Source organism: Cucurbita pepo, chromosome LG18 (assembly GCF_002806865.2).
Source record: "Cucurbita pepo subsp. pepo cultivar mu-cu-16 chromosome LG18, ASM280686v2, whole genome shotgun sequence".
Lineage (NCBI taxonomy): Eukaryota > Viridiplantae > Streptophyta > Magnoliopsida > Cucurbitales > Cucurbitaceae > Cucurbita > Cucurbita pepo.
In genome coordinates, this window is record NC_036655.1 from 8,116,083 (window position 1) to 8,132,443 (window position 16,361).

The 16,361-nt window shown below is 40.6% G+C and overlaps 3 protein-coding genes across 4 annotated transcripts; all 3 read right to left on the reverse strand.

The window, feature by feature from the left end:
* Positions 1-3,376: 3,376 nt before the first annotated feature.
* LOC111780023 (acetolactate synthase 3, chloroplastic-like) lies at positions 3,377-5,678 on the reverse strand. The gene has a single exon (XM_023660272.1). The coding sequence runs from the start codon at positions 5,604-5,606 to the stop codon at positions 3,618-3,620; it is 1,989 nt and encodes a 662-aa protein (XP_023516040.1). The 5' UTR covers positions 5,607-5,678; the 3' UTR covers positions 3,377-3,617.
* Positions 5,679-6,366: 688 nt separating this feature from the next.
* On the reverse strand, positions 6,367-9,421 carry LOC111780633 (nuclear transcription factor Y subunit C-1). Its single transcript, XM_023661086.1, has 2 exons — positions 8,494-9,421; positions 6,367-6,608 (listed from the first exon to the last, which is right to left on the reverse strand). Exons 1-2 carry the CDS (start codon positions 9,150-9,152, stop codon positions 6,605-6,607), a joined length of 663 nt encoding a protein of 220 aa, XP_023516854.1. The 5' UTR covers positions 9,153-9,421; the 3' UTR covers positions 6,367-6,604.
* Positions 9,422-10,517: 1,096 nt separating this feature from the next.
* LOC111779635 lies at positions 10,518-14,622 on the reverse strand. 2 transcript variants are annotated; one of them, XM_023659725.1, is made up of 2 exons: positions 14,466-14,622; positions 10,518-13,677 (listed from the first exon to the last, which is right to left on the reverse strand). In XM_023659725.1, the coding sequence occupies exon 2, from the start codon at positions 13,517-13,519 to the stop codon at positions 11,009-11,011; it is 2,511 nt and encodes an 836-aa protein (XP_023515493.1). In that variant the 5' UTR covers positions 13,520-13,677; positions 14,466-14,622; the 3' UTR covers positions 10,518-11,008. The 2 variants fall into 2 exon arrangements, with proteins under 2 accessions (XP_023515493.1, XP_023515494.1); XM_023659726.1 differs by lacking the exon at positions 14,466-14,622 and adding an exon at positions 13,972-14,455.
* Positions 14,623-16,361: the final 1,739 nt, after the last annotated feature.

Below are 16,361 nucleotides of genomic sequence, written 5' to 3' on the forward strand. Positions count from 1 at the left end.
AAATCACACCATCTGACTCATGTATACAAATAATTGAACTCCTGTTCCTGTCTCTTTAATTTTTTTTTTTTTTTTTAATATTCCTTCATATAAATAAAAAGAAAACAAGATTGTAACATTAATTTTGAGTTCCAATGAGTGGGAAGGTGTGGAGATGTATTTTGAGTAAAGAATGAGGGAGCACTTTCCAACCACATACACAGTGTTTGGATGGAAATGCATGCAATTAGGCGATTCACTCATTGTTGATGATATTGTTTTGATTAATAGAATGTGTTAGTATAGTTAATATGGGTTAAGTAAGGAGAATTAAGAAGGATAAATGAAGGTGGTAGAATAAGGGTTGTAATAGGGAGAGAAGATCCATTAAGTTAAGATGGATAAATAAAGATATAGAGAGGGAGAGAGAGGAGCACTGAAATTGAGAGAGAGAGAGAGAGAGAGAGAGATGAAAAGAAGGAAAGAGTCAAAGGTCAAAAGAGAAAATGTAAGAGAGAGAGAAAGAANAAATGGATAGGGAAGAAGAAGACAGGGAGATAGCTGTACCAATTTTGTTTGGAACCCCTTTAACCTTACCGCTCATCCTAACATCCCCACCACTATCGCTGTCTGCACCTCCACATTTCATTTCATCCTTCTAACCCTAACCCTAAACCCACCATACCACCCTTTCCTCCTCCTCCTTCTTCCGCCGTCCACACCGCCGCGATTGCTAATTCAGGTTTCTTTATTATTATGTATTTTGATGGGCATGTGCAGAAAGGTAGATGAAATGATGAGGGAGGGCTTCCCCTCTCCCTTTTCTTTTTTTTTTTTTCTTTTTGATTCGTTGATCAAAAGTCAAGTTTAGTTTTGAATTGTGATGGATGGGGTGTCTGTGAAGAAAAAACATAAAAATGGTTAAAAAAGGCACACATTTTGTCAGACTCGCCATGATGCGGAGTAGTAAGAGTTATGTGCAAACATTTATACATCTTATTTCAAACTGTTTGTTAAGATATATATATATATATATAATATGAAAAGAAAGGAATATAGAGAGAGTTTGATTGATGATCTCCATGGAAGCAGGTGGTGAGAATGGGGGGAAGTGGAGCACCCAATTATTTTGACACAAACTTTCTTTCTCTCTCTCTCTGGAGGAGGGAGTGGGAAAAAGGAGGAGTAGGACATGGGTTGTCCAAACATCAAACTACTGATTCCATTATGACCAAACCTTAATATTTTTGTCCTTTCGTCTTGTCCATATATGCCTTCCAACTGATTCTCTTTCTCATAACACACTCCCTTGGGTTCATACATGACTTAGCTTGTTTCAACCCACATTCTTCTGCATGTTTAACAAACTGATGCAAATTCATCTACAATTAACAGAGGAGCATTCATATTTATATATATATATATATATATATATATATATATAGAGAGAGAGAGAGAGAGAGAGAGAGAGAGAGAGAGAGAGAGAGAGATGCAACTGTGGATGAGAAGATACAAACTTTTATTTATTTATTTTATTTTCCTTAGTTTCAGCCTTTTCGAGAAACATTTTCAGAAGCAGAAGTTCGTACGGTACAGCCAACAGTGATGAATCTGGGTTGGGTTGGGTTTGGTTGGACAACAATTATGGATTAAGAGATGCTTCCAAAATTAAACATCAAAATAATTTAACTGTCAGGGAAGGGTTTTTGTTTTTTTTTTTTAATTTTATAAAAAAAGTTGTCAGGGGCAGAGAAAGGATGTTGTGGGAGGGTTTGTTTGTTCATAAACCGTGGTGGTGGTGGTGGTGGTGGTGGTGGTGGTGAAGGTCAAGGATGATGGTGAATTTTCTAAATATGACAACCTTTTACCCTTCTCTTTCTAGGTAAGAGAGAGAGAGAGTGGTGAAAGATTTGATGGTGTTGTCGTATCAAAGCCCAATGAAGGGAAGGGAAGGGAAGGGAAGGGAAGGGAAGGGAAGGGAAGGGAGGGGAAGAGAAAGGTAGCCTTCATTTGAAGCTAGAAAGTTGAAAATGGGGTATAATGGGGAGTGGGACTCGGTTTTCGTCTCAAAGTCAAACAACCTTTTAACACACTGTCTACCAGCCCTTTTCATTTGAATAATGGAATTCTAAACCTCTTTCTTCTCTCCCTCTTTCCTTCATGCTTACCTTTTTCTCTGTTGCTCAATCTTTACCAACCAAGACAACATCCTCACTCTACCTTTACTTCATGGATGTAGTCTCTCTCTCTCTCTCTCTCTCTCTCTCTCTCTCTCTCTCTCTCTCTCTCTCTCTCATATGCTGCTTCGGCTGCTTCAACCTTCATCCATGTCCTGTTTTGTGAGGTCTTGTATCGGTTGGAGGGGAACAAGGCATTTCTCATAACGCTGTGAATTGCCTGGCTGATGGCGATACGTAATGAGCCATAAGGGGACAGTATCTATTAGCGGTGTACTTGGACTGTTACACATGATATAAGAGCAAGAGGGCGGTGTGCTAGCGAGGATGCTGGCTCCCAAAGAGGGTGGATTGTGAGATCGCACATCGGGTGGAGAGAGTAACGGAGTATTCCTCAGATGTGGAAACCAGCAAGACACTCGACGATATGCTACCGAGGACGCTGATTCCCATGGGGGGTGGATTGTGAGATCCCATCTCAGGTGAAAAGAGGAACAGTATTCCTATAAGGGTATGGAAATCAGCAAGACACTAGGAAATGTGCTAGCGAGGACGCTAGCTCCCATGGGGTGAAACGAACCATTCTTTATAGGAGTGCGTAAACCCCCTTGTAAGAGTGTGGACATTGGGGGGAGAGGATAACAAAATATTTCTTATTAGGGTGTGGAAACCAGCAAGACACTCGGCGGTATGCCAGGATGTTGGCTTCCAAGGGGGTGGATTGTGAGATTCCACATCGGGTGGAGAATGGAACGAAACATACTTTACAAGAGTGAAAACCCTCCAAAGGGGAGTGGATTGTGAGATTCCACATCGGGTGGAGAATGGAACGAAACATACTTTACAAGAGTGAAAACCCTCCAAAGAGAGAAACGAAACATTTCATGTGGAGAAAGAAACGAAACATTTCTTATAAGGGTGTGGAAACCCTCCCAAGGGAGATGGACCGTGAGATCCCATATCGGGTGGAGAGGAGATGAAACATTCTTTCTCAAGTTTCTCAAGGTATGCAACTCTCGGACAGTGGATTGTGAGACACCACATCGGGTGGAGAGAAGAACAAAACATCACATTTGCTAATGGGACCCTTGTGTGTAAGAATAAGAATAAGGGTAGCATTAAGAGAACCCTTGTGTGTGTGTGTAAGAAAAATGCAGGAGTTTCTTACGAGTTTGCTACCATATAGCATTTGGCAACTGCAGTATTCCGTGGTTACAGCATTTGGCGACAATCTTTTATTGTATTGAATACCAAAATTCAAAACTAGGGTTCGGCAACAAAGCATAAATTAGGGAGAAGGAACTCTTACAACAACAACAACAACAACATTGTTTCTAAGACAAAGCGCAACAAGAAGAAGCTAACAAAACAAACTAAAATGAGACGGAACAATAATGTACATATGGGGGAGAGAACGTAATCTGGTGGCGTGACAAGGATGATCATATATTATTCATATTATTAGTATGAGCATCTTCCATCTCCCTCTGTGATCACATCTTTGAAAGCACCACCACTGGGAATCATCGGCAGCACATGTTCCTGATGTGGTACGATCACATCCAACAGGTAAGGCCCTTCCGTCTCCAGCATCTTCTTCATCGCTGCTCTTAACTCCGCCCTCTTCGTCACACGTGCCGCCGGGATCCCGCATCCCTCTGCAAACTTCAACATGTTGGGGAATATCTCAGATTCGTTTGATGGGTCTCCCAGGTATGTATGAGCTCTGTTGGCTTTGTAGAACCGATCCTCCCACTGCACAACCATGCCCAGATGCTGGTTGTTCAGCAGCAGGATCTTCACGGGAAGTTTCTCAACACTGATTGTTGCCAGTTCTTGGACATTCATCATGAAACTCCCATCCCCGTCGATGTCAACGACTATTGCACCCGGATTTGCTACTGCTGCCCCCATCGCTGCAGGCAGTCCAAAGCCCATTGCACCTAACCCGCCAGAGGTTAACCACTGGCGTGGCTTCTTGTACTTGTAGAACTGAGCTGCCCACATCTGATGCTGCCCCACCCCTGTGCTTACGATGGCCTCGCCATTGGTTAGCTCATCAAGAACTTGAATTGCATACTGTGGAGGAATGGCCTCATCAAATGTCTTGAAAGTCAATGGATACTTCGATTTCTGCTCATTCAGCTCCTCTCTCCACGCAGAGAATTCAAAGTGAGGCTTCTCAACCTTCTCAAGTAAACAATTCATTCCCTGCAAGGCCAACTTCACATCGCCACAGACCGATACATGGGGCTGCTTGTTCTTCCCAATCTCGGCAGAATCGATATCGATATGAACAATCTTCGCACGGCTTGCAAAGGCCTCAAGTTTCCCTGTCACACGGTCATCAAATCTCACTCCAAATGCAAGCAACAGGTCCGCTTTATCCACAGCATAGTTGGCATAAACTGTCCCGTGCATTCCCAGCATTTGCAGAGACAAGTCATCGGAGCAAGGAAAAGCCCCAAGACCCATCAGAGTGCTGGCCACTGGAATCCCGGTCAGCTCGACAAACCGCCGCAGCTCCTCTGACGAATTCAAACACCCTCCACCCACGTAAAGAACAGGCTTCTTAGATTCAGAGATTAATCGCACAATTTGTTCCAAATGCGAATCAATGGGAGGCTTAGGTAACCTAGACAAGTAACCAGGTAATTTCATGGGCTGATTCCAATTAGGAATCGCGAGCTGTTGCTGAACGTCTTTGGGAATATCAATAAGAACAGGACCAGGACGACCAGAAATTGCGAGAAAAAATGCCTCGCTCACAATCCTAGGAATGTCATCTACATCAAGAACCAGATAATTGTGCTTTGTAATAGAGCGTGTTACCTCTACGATGGGAGTTTCCTGAAACGCATCGGTACCGATCATTCTCCTCGGAACTTGCCCTGTAATGGCCACCAACGGAACGCTGTCGAGGAGGGCATCGGCAAGGCCGCTGACCAGATTGGTGGCGCCGGGGCCGGAAGTTGCAATGCAAACGCCTGGAAGGCCAGAGGAGCGAGCGTAACCCTCGGCGGCGAATACCCCGCCCTGTTCGTGGCGAGGGAGAACGTTACGGATGGACGAAGAGCGCGTGAGGGCCTGATGGATCTCCATGGACGCGCCGCCGGGGTAAGCAAAGACATCGGTGACGCCTTGGCGCTCGAGAGCCTCGACGAGGATATCGGCGCCTTTTCTGGGTTCATCAGCGGCGAATCGAGAGACGAAAATCTCAGGAGTGGGGATGGTGGAAGTGTCGACAGCAAGGGCGGAGGCTGTGGTGGAGGAAGGTTTTGGGGAAGGATTTGAGAGAGAGCTGCTGCAGATGCGAAGAGGACGGCGAAAAATGGGATTGCGAGGAAGAGGGGAAAATGAAAGATCGAATCTGGAGAAGGGTTTAGGAAGAATAAAGGAGGAGGATTTGGAGAAGGATTTGGAGGCGCAGGGAGATGTAGCCGCCGCCATTGATGAGATGGTGAAGGATGAGGCGATGAGGGATCAAGCAGCAGGGAATTGGTGTATGAAGTAGTGGTTCGCAATGATCTTGGAATTTATATTTATTATTTAACCAGCTATTATTACCGCTGGATATCCCTGGATTCCCACAAATTAAGTTGCCCTTTCATTTATTTTCGGTCAAAATAACAATTTTTTTTTTTTTAATTTCTTAAAATATTTGAATTTTAATTCTGTGTTAAACTTTAAAAAAAAAAAAAAAAAAAAANGAAGAAAGTGATAACAAAAGTAGAGTTTATAAACTTAATTTGAAATAAATAAAATAATAAAACAAATAATCCCAAGTGTAAGCAAGACAACTAAAAAACAAAGATATGATTTCAGTCCTCCTTCGGTCTCTTTTCCTTCACTCCCTTTTCTTGTTTATCTTTTTTGTCTCTATCAAGGGTTTACAACAGAGCCATTTTGAACACTAATGTATGTACTACAAAAACTAGATTCACATGAATAGTGATTTACACCTAGGTCATTTGAAGAAGTACCATTTTACGTGATCTTTCGTAATTAATTAAAATTCATCACGCTTTATACATAAACTAAGTTATAGAAAACATTTTATAGATTGCTTTTACATAGACTAATGTTATAGATTCAAGAAGACTTGCCCTTTTCACTATCACTTTGAGTTTGTTTAGTCTACATAACATGTCCTAACGTATAAAAAAGGCGTCCAACGGAATCCCACATAACGCTCCTAAGGTCAACAAGGTAAAAAAAGTTGATCTTAACCAAATTGATATCAGCAACGTAGAAACAGCAATTTAAGAAAAGAAATGTCAATTCCACGACATCTAGTAAAAGCTTTTACAAGTTTCTAAGGGTAACCACGTTCGAAAAGAAGGAAACATAAAAGAAAAATACACTTAGTTTTACGCCCTGGATAGCATCAGCAAGACGCATCATTTTTTCATTGGCACCACACGGCAGATCATCTACACAAGAATTGCTTAACTGCAGGGGAAACAAACATCAGAATCAGAACCCTCTTCTTCAAGATGGAAAAGCTAAGAATGACAAACAAGTTGGGATATAATTTTGAATATCAACTTCCATACAAATTTTTGACACCTTTCCTTCAGTATTTGGATCAAATATCTTTGATGAACAGTTAATGTGATGATATGTGTGTGTGTTTAAGAGGTTATCACCGAGTGGACATAAGTGTAGCTGAAAGGAAGCTTCTGGGCCTAATAATTAAATCTCACAAGTCACACCTCTAGTCACAAATGCCTTCCACGTCTGTACTAATCTCAGCAACGGAAGATGGAAGATGTACTGAAATTTATTTTCAACACGGAGTGCTTCTCAAATATATTCAGCATCATAAACAAACTTTTGAAGTTTCCATCATCATACGATCAAACAAGAACAGTATCTTCCATTGAATTGGGGGCAACTAAAAGTTGGACCATCCTTGCCTATTTCTAATACTTTAAGCAAGCTAGCTACCACTCCTGTTTTGGAGCCTACTAAGAGCTTCTAGCTGAAGGATTTTAAGAAGAAAATTCAAATCTAAAAAATACCAATCCTTGTACTAACCTGTGATATTCTGAAAAAAAACAACCTTTGTCAAGATGTAATTTCACTATCTAACCCTTCTTTCTTCTTCTTACGTCTTCAATTACCTCATTAGTGATTAGAATAGTGTTGTAATTAGTGATTAGGTCACAGTCCACACCTTGGAGACTTCAACATAAGTCCTCTTTTATTCAACACTTTCTCAAACCACAAGCAGCCATCCTCATTCCTAATTGGATGTATTTTTATGAAGAATTGTGATTAGTAGGAGGGAGCACTAGATCATTGAACAATTCTTTAACCAATCTACTAAAAAGTGTCCAACACAACCTTTTGACCCCATGCAGGGGCGTTTCTTCGTTAAGGAATGGTATCTATATACACTAATACCAACACCCTCATCCAACTGTTTTTATTGCACTGACACCTTTTGGAAACATGGATATAACTTGGGAGTTGAAAGACATTTTTACTTTCTCTGAGGTAGTAAGTTCAAATTTCCACCTTTAATATTCTCAAATAGTAAAATCTGTCATTATACAGCATTGAATAGTCATAAGTGGTGAACGAATTAATAACCATGAGATGTGCTTAAAAGGGTTTTTTTTTTTTTTTTTATTGTTATAGAATCAACTGATTGAATCCAAAGGCTTTCACAACCATCCTCAACCATTGCTGTTACTATCGATTTGAAACTTTTGTTTCATTAAGAGACAGAAAGAGATCTTCATTACGTGAAAAAAAGAAGATATAAAAGAAGGGTGAGTGATAAGAAATCAACCAAGTCAAGAGGGTTACAAAAATTCCTCCAATTGGCATTAATAAAAAGGAAAGCTACTGATATTGATAATTGATGGGCGATTCATATAGACATGAGAGGGAGAGGGAGGAAAATAAGATAACCTGTCAAGCAAAGGCCAAAGGATAAGGTTTCTTTTAAAACATTTAATTAGATTCATCAAAAAGAGAGAAAAGATTACAAAAGTTATTAGACAGCAAAACCCAAAATGAAGCTTTAAACCCAACAGCACCAAAGAGACAAAATCCTATAAAATCCTGAAAATTACTCAACAAATCAGAGCACATTCTTGTTGGGGGATTACTCAGTAAGGAAAGAGGAAAAGGGCAACAATCCCAACATGCAATCTCTCGATAAAGAAGACGTAAATGTGAAATCAGTAAAAACATGAAAACGAAAGAATTCAATTCAGCTTGATCATGGCACAGATCAGGATGGAACACAAGACGACGCTTAAAGACCGTATTCTTAAATTGTGCATTACTAATTCAAATGACACAAATAACCATAAACACCTACCTCTGACCATCAAGATTGCCCTGCCCGCTGCTGCCCCCACTCGCGTAAGAACCATCCTCTGCGGCCGGCTGCCACACCGATTGCCACGCCTGCGACGGCGGCTGAGCGTAGACTCCGGTGGGATCCATTGCTGGTCTCCCAATCATCATCCCCCCAGGGGGCCCTGCCGGTTGGCCCATAGGCGGATAATAGTACGGCACTCCACTGGCAGTGGCTCCAACCATGCCACCCAACCCAGCCTCGTCCTTGATCTCATCCCTAGGCACAATATCAACCAAGAAATCAAAGATATCGGTCCTCGTGATGGCCGCTGCAATATCATTCTTCTGCAATGTACGCCTCTTATTCTCTTCCGCGTGGAGCCATGACCTAATCGTGAGTTCAAGAATGAAGAGCTCGCACGCCTTGGCGAACAAAATGGGTGCCTCAGCGGATATCATACGCACGTCCTCATCGGCTTTCATGATCTTCTTAATGCGGGCCAAAGGAAGCTGATGGTTTTTAAAGTCATTAACCTGTTCGATTTCTTGACGCTGAAAGGACCAGAACATCTGAAGCTGCTGCTGCTGCTGCTGAAGGAGGTGGTGTAAGGGAGGGGCCGGAACAGGGGCCTGAGGAGGAGGGTAAGGGGAGGATTGGGCTTGGTTGTTGCTCTCCATCGGCCGACGAGGGCGGCAGTTCCAGAAGGGCTTGGCCAAATGCAGCAGGGGATTGAATGGGAGGATGGTGGGATCTAGTGAGGAGCAGATTTGAGAAAGTGATTTGGGGGAGGAGAGGTTTAAAAAAGGGAGAAATCTTGAAGTGGCGGAGAAGGAAGAAAGAAACAACTCCCAAAAGAGTTGAGAATTGAGATAAGGAAACAAACAGGCTTTGAGTCAGAGGATTCGTTTCCCTGCCTCCACCCTCCACCATCCACCCCTGCGTTTTAAACATTTCATCTCCCCTAATTTCTTTCTTTTTCAATATAATTATTTAATTAATCTTTATTTATTATTTTTTTTTTTTTAATTAATCACAGGATTTTTCTTCTTTCCTTTTTGAGCACAAATATGAAATATGGAATTCTGAAACCTAATTTGATGGCATACAAAAGAGTTGAGATTAATTCAGACCAAAATTTGTTCTAAAACTTTTATTGCAAAACAAGAACAATGCTTTTTTCCTTTTCCTGATTTTATTAAAGCGATTCAGAATTTTTCCTTTCCTTTTTGCTCCTTCTGTTAACCTTTTTCCCCCTCCGNCCCAAAAGCCCCGAAGAAGTTTCTGCAAGAAGCTGTACAAGTTGTCCAATGGCCAAAAGTAGGTTTGGCATTGCGGCAGACAATGCCTTTTCTTTAACCACATGCCCACTCACTTCTTTCTCTCTATTTCCCTCTTTATTTTCAAACCACTTCTCTTGTATTTCAGTATCAGCACACAAACACTTCAACGCAATAAAACAACCATCCATTATTCAGTGCCCTTTTATAATCTATCTTCTAGATTCCTTAATTTGTTTTCTAGAAAGCTCAAAGAATGAACTGTGAACAACCAAAATTTCACACATATTAATTCAGTCAGTCAAAGTGCGTACCCAGTTGTTGATGCTTTGCAAAGCAGACCACATATTATGCGCCCTTCATTTTCCTGCAACGTTAAATGAACACAAGAGAATAAAAGAATGTACCTCTTCCATAATTTACGAGTGTAAGGGCTTCACATTTAGCCTTCTTCTTTCAACAGATCAGATTTGGATTCTTCCAGTCAAACACACTGTGAGATTGTGAAATCTATTTCAATCTCCTCAAACAGATCATCATATATATTCCATTCCCTACTACCCCATCACACAAAAAACATATGAGAGGCAACAATCAAAATGGAACTATAAACAGCTTTCCATAATTAACATATATTCCTTTTCTCTTCGGATCATTTGACTTTGAGTTGCATTCTCTGTAGGCAGCCAAGCAAGGAAGCAAGAATTTGTAAAGGAAATCAAGAGCCATGCACCATCCAGATATATGTATATCCAACAACTCAGATTTGCACGAACTGGATTTATCATTAAAAAGAGTGAATATTGTACTGGGTCATAATGGGTCTCGAATGTACAAGTAAAAGTAATTACATCTTTTGGAGCAAACAGTTAAATTAGCCTATCAATCTGGAGCTACGATGCCATATACCATGTGGTCCATCAAAGCCAAAGGAAACTGCCTTTTCCAACACTCTCCGAGCTCCCCACAGAACTGAAACTGAAATTAGTATTGAGGGTGTCAAAAACTGACAAAATTGTATAGCCCAAACAGTGCAGAGAGAGTAAAGCTAGACTAAAGAAATACTTCTCCGCATGTATCGCCAATTAATATCTCTCACGGTCGAGGAGACGAATGAAATGAACAAAATAAAATCAAAACAAGGTTTAGGCTGGAGGATTGGTGCTTAGAAGCTGAACTGTGTATGGCCCTGTGCTGCTGCTATCCTCATGTCTATATGGTATATGTTCATCTGAGAACAACTTCTCAAAAGTTTTCTAATGTGCTGATAACTCGCCACCAATTGCCACTTTTCCCCGGAACCGCTTCCGGCTATACACCATCATCTTTTGAACTTTTGTCTTATTTCCATTATGCATCATCAGTTTATCCTTAACTTTAAGATCTTTCATAGTCGTTTCTACATTATTCTCAAGGTTTGCTACTTTAGCAGTTTTTGTATCCTCAAGTGGATGTCCATCCGTAGCTTGTTCAGCGCTCTGAGTCGCTTCTTCTAGTTCTATTTCAGCTTCCTTGGCAACTTGAAGAAGTTCCAAAGGCGTTGCAGCAGGATCGAGCTCCCAGCAACCAGAAGGAGCATTTTGACCTTCAAGACCAGTAAGCAAGCACGAAGGGACCTGGTGAGAAAATCGAAACATTTCTTCCCTGGGAATATTCTGGATCTTTGATGGATCAATATGCTGCTGAAACACAGTCTTGAATCCAACAACCTTAACTAATGGAACAACAGCAACCCCTCTATCTTCATTGTAATCCTCAAGGACTTCCACCATGTCATATTTGTGAATAACATCGTCTGGGGTAAGCTCATTCCAATCAGGAGACCAATTCCTATATAGCGCCCACACATCTCCTTTACTAGGAAATATTCTAATAGCTCCTCTCTTGCCTTTTACCTGCTTAACCTTGTGTGAGAACGAATTGAGAGAGCCATAATCTTCGTGCTTACCGATCCAGAAATCCCCACTTGTCTTCGGAAATCCACAACCAATCCAGTTCAATGGGGCCAGTTCAGTGTTACTTTTGGAATTAAGCCAACTGATTCTCATTTTGAATGGTTTTAACGATATAACTTTACGAACCATGGCATAATATCGGGGCATACCATCATCATCGTCATAAACAGCCCAAACCTGATTACTACCAAACGATTTTTCTGCACGATCCTTGTCAAAATCGTGAAAATCTGGATCAGGAACACTCATGGAGAAAGATTCAGAAGCCTTGGTGTCTGGACGCTCGCCAGAACTTGGAGGTAAAGGACATTTGGTCCGCAATTCATCTTTACGACACACAGTATTCAAATATTTACTGGATTTCATACCATTTAGAACAACACTTTTCCCCTCTTTCTCTTCAACAAGATCCTTGTTAGAATTCTCTGTCTTTTGCAAAATAGTCGATGACACGTCTGCCTTCCATTCATTAAGCTTCTTGTGGATTTCATTCCTAGCCTTCCCCATCAACATCTGTCGCAATTCCAGCTGGGAAAGCTCCCTTGTATTATTAGCAGATCTGAATTTTCCAGTGATTGACCTTCTTCCTTCAAAGCTATATTTTTGGGACCCGCTACTCTCCTTTATAATCCCTCCATTTTCTATTTCCATTTTTTTAAGAAAGTCTCTGATATTACCTGACATTTTATGCCCTGTTATGCGTCTTTTTTTCTTTGGTCTATCTCCTTTGTGTGCAGAACAGGCACTGTCATTGCAGGATGTAGAGGCAAAACCACCATCCCCTTTGTCGGGAGCACGATCTTCTCTCAGAGAAGACTCCACTTCCTTGGCTGCCAATTTGCCATCTTTATGCCCCATATTCATCTTTGGAGATGATGGTTTGAAGAAACTAAAAGCTTTAGCTGCTGAAGAAGCTGATGTTTTCCTACTTTCAGCTGCTCTGTGCTTACATGATGTACCAGACTGAAAAGATTTACGCATGGAATTGGTACTACTATATCCTGCTGCGTCCACACCTCTAGGAGAAAACTCTGTCTTTTCCACACTAAATGATTTCTTGAAATGGCTGTATGCACTGGAAGCCTGTTGCTGAATGTTGAAAGTCCGTGGAGAGGATGACGGATTCAGATTGAACGGTGGTGATGGGTTCTCAACGGCCAAAAAGGATATGCAGCAGTTAGGACAAACAAGATTATGATTAAGATAAGATCTGAGATACTCAAAATGCACCTTGCATGAATTGCAAATTGTCCAAAACGTGGGTTTCACTGGATGAGAAGCTGGAGCAGTAAGGACCTCATCATCACTTCTCCAATGCCATCTATTCGAATTATGATTGGGGGAGAGATTATGGAAACCATTCCGAACAATTGGAAGTGATGACCTAATTTCAGTGGACTTCATAGCCATACCTCTTATATTCCGCTTTTGGTCAAATGCTTCTCTTTTGGTTTTGTCAGACAACAAGCTCCAAGCTTCAGATACAATTTTAAAAGCCCCATCTGCACCAATTGATTTGTTTTTGTCAGGATGAAGAATGAGTGCCAGATTTCTATAATGTTTCCTAATGGTTTCTTCATCAGCCAATGGATCCACACCAAGGACCCTGTACCAATCAATGCATCCATCAATTCTTTTCTCCGCGGACAAGTAAACATTCAGATTTGCAATAAATTGTGGAAGACCATCGAGGCTGGGATACAAGCTGTGAGCCCTCAAGGCAAATTTAACTGCGGCCGCAATGTCCATCTCTGCGAACTTTTTCTCAGCAATCTGCTTGGCCTTAGAGGCATCATCCTTATTGCAATCCATCCCCTCAATACTGAAATCCTGCTAATGATGAGTACTTGACTATCCTTCTACTTTTCTGGAAGTGCTAGCATAATCGAATCAACGTGATTGCTCTCCAATGTAAATTCACCAATATCCTTGGATAGACCATCAAGAAATAACCCAAAACCTTGAAAGCCCTAAAAGCAGAAAAGGAATAAAGGAAAATACTTAGATAGACAGAGTAGGCGACACAAAATTCATGCCAAAATTTATGAAATTTATTGACTGGAGCAATTAACAGCTTCACTCGAGAGTTATAAATGTAAAAATATCAATGAATGTTTTGCCTAATCCATCAAATCCATTTTCTACCCCACCAGAGATCTATGATAGTCAATCAGATCCAAGAATTTCATAACGAGAAAACTCAACAATGAAGTAAAAAAAAAAACAGCAAAACATAGGAAAAACAACGCAATAGTGGAACCTACATTCTTCATCAGAATGTACCAGAAGAAGCATGCTACAGTTCTTAAAGAGTTTAATCATCCATTGGTAGGTTGGACGCTGGAACCAAATCTTATGAAAGGCAGCTGGTTCATTGATCACCCTGATCTCATTTTATCAGGAAGAAACTAATCATTATCCTATTAGAGGCACAGTCTCATTCCCATACACTTCCACATATGCTGAACAACAAGAAGGAGCGTTAGAGAGAATGAAATTAAGAAAGATAGAGAAAGCCCTTTTCACATTCGAACCTCCCCCCCTCCACGGGAAACAATAACGAAACAAAATCAATCGAAGAAAAGTTTGGGCAGTTGGTTACGGTATCAGAGAGTTTCATATATACCGATTTTCAGTAACCCTGGCAAAAACCCTACATTTTTCTATCCGATTGAAGTAGAATCTAATAACAATGGCGACGGATCATATTCCTGAAATGGCAGAAAGCGAAGGTATGTAAGGAAAGATTATAACGTACGGCAAATCCCTTTTGTGAGATGTGAATCGCCGGAAAGCATTGAAGAATCTGGATAACAATTTTGTCGATGAAAACTGTCTGCCACCCCGCTTTGAATGTGGAAAAAAAAAGGGAAAATAAATCCCAATTCAGATGGCACCAAGTGAAAATATTTCCCCAGCCTGCAGAAAATTGGGTATTTGCATGGCTAATATATATAGCAACTCAGTTTTCCCAGTAATTTTCCTAGTAATTTTCCTAGTCTTTTAAATATTTTTTTGCTAATGCTTATAAAATTGACCTAACTATTTTTCACATGCGGTTAATACCCTAACTACGGTTATTTTTCTTTAACTCTGGTTATTGGGGTTGCAATATTTCATGCTTTTTGCATAAATATAGACAAATTCAGTTAAAAATTTAAATGAGTCCCAAATAAATGCCAACATCTTCACACAGACACACACACACACAACCAAATTGTATTTACAAGAAGAGTGGTTCCTAGACTAAGTTGGCTTATTACTTTTGACGCATTCAGTTTTACTTTACGAAAATAATAAACGCTTCAATACATAAACTCCAGATGGATTATTTCCGATTAAGCATAGATATGCAATGTGAAGATGAACTACTTTGAAGCCGTTTCTTTCCCTTCAGAGCCAAATAGCTTCTGTTCAAACTCTATTATCCATAAACAATGATGTAATTTTGGAGGTTCCATTTAGTTGTGTCGTTGGTGCTCTGAGATGGTTGTGAGCTGAAATTTGGGTGCCAAAAGGCAGCCGTAGACAGTATCAATGCAGAGGTCAGTACCACGTTTCAGACATTGGATACTTCCCCCCATGCAAGAGGATTGTGCAGTTTAGGAAATGCCAAGTTAAGAAAGAGTACAGAAAAGAAGGCTTATTAGGAGCAAGGCCACAGCAGGCATTCATTGATATGCCCATATATAGCTGCTGCCCTTGGAACAGATATTGTCTGCATTTATGTTACATTGCCATCAAAGAGAAAACTGTCGCTTACAATGAAATTAAAGAAGCTGCCTTAACACCCTTTTTGTGTGTACATGCATCTTAAAATTGCCCAAACATTTGAGTGAACAATGGTGTTCTGAATCCTTGTCTTGTCCTTCAGTTGCATACAATCATTGTGTCTAAGCTACCAATAAAGATGACAGTTTCAAGAATGGTTAGAAATTCAATAAGATCTTCATCAGTTTCATTTACATTGGTGAAGTCTTGAGGCGAGAGGAATCTCATCATAGAAACTGCAGGACGAGGCAAAGGCTGTGGATAACAAGAAACTTGAACCATCAAATGAGCTAACTTATCAGAGGCTTTGAGAATTCTGTGTCAATAAAGAGTTGCAAGCAGTAAACTGGATTAGATGACATCCACTTACAACTGTAAAGCAAAACTCTCAAAAAAAACTCATCGTTTTTAAAATGCATCAATTAGGGAGAGGTTTCTACACACTTATAAGAAATGATTCGTACTCTTTCTTCAATTAATTGATGTGGGATCTCACAATTTATGCTCCTTAGGAACCCAACGTCCTCGTTGACACACCGCCTGGTGTCTTACTCTTATACTATTTGTAACAACCTAAGTCCACCGTTAGCAAATATTGTCCGCTTTTACCCGTTACATATCGCTGTCACATCCTTATAAGGAATGGTTTGTCCCCTCTCCAACGGACGTGAGATCTCACGGATAAACCGTTATGACGTTGAATAGAAAAAAGTATGAGTAAATCTAGGCTCCGTAGAAACAATAAGCAACTATAGGTATGAGTCAATGAAGAAATAAACTTTCAATTCAAGGCGTTATTATGTGAGAAACTACCAAGAAAGCACCATTCTGTCACAATTTTGGTAGACTTTTTGCTAGACTTGAAATCTAATAATTTTTTAGT

Bases quoted from the DNA above. Each gene is read 5' to 3' on its own strand.
- LOC111779635 (XM_023659725.1), bottom strand. From the start codon at position 13,519: ATGGATTGCAATAAGGATGATGCCTCTAAGGCCAAGCAGATTGCTGAG.
- LOC111780023 (XM_023660272.1), bottom strand. From the start codon at position 5,606: ATGGCGGCGGCTACATCTCCCTGCGCCTCCAAATCCTTCTCCAAATCC.
- LOC111780633 (XM_023661086.1), bottom strand. From the start codon at position 9,152: ATGGAGAGCAACAACCAAGCCCAATCCTCCCCTTACCCTCCTCCTCAG.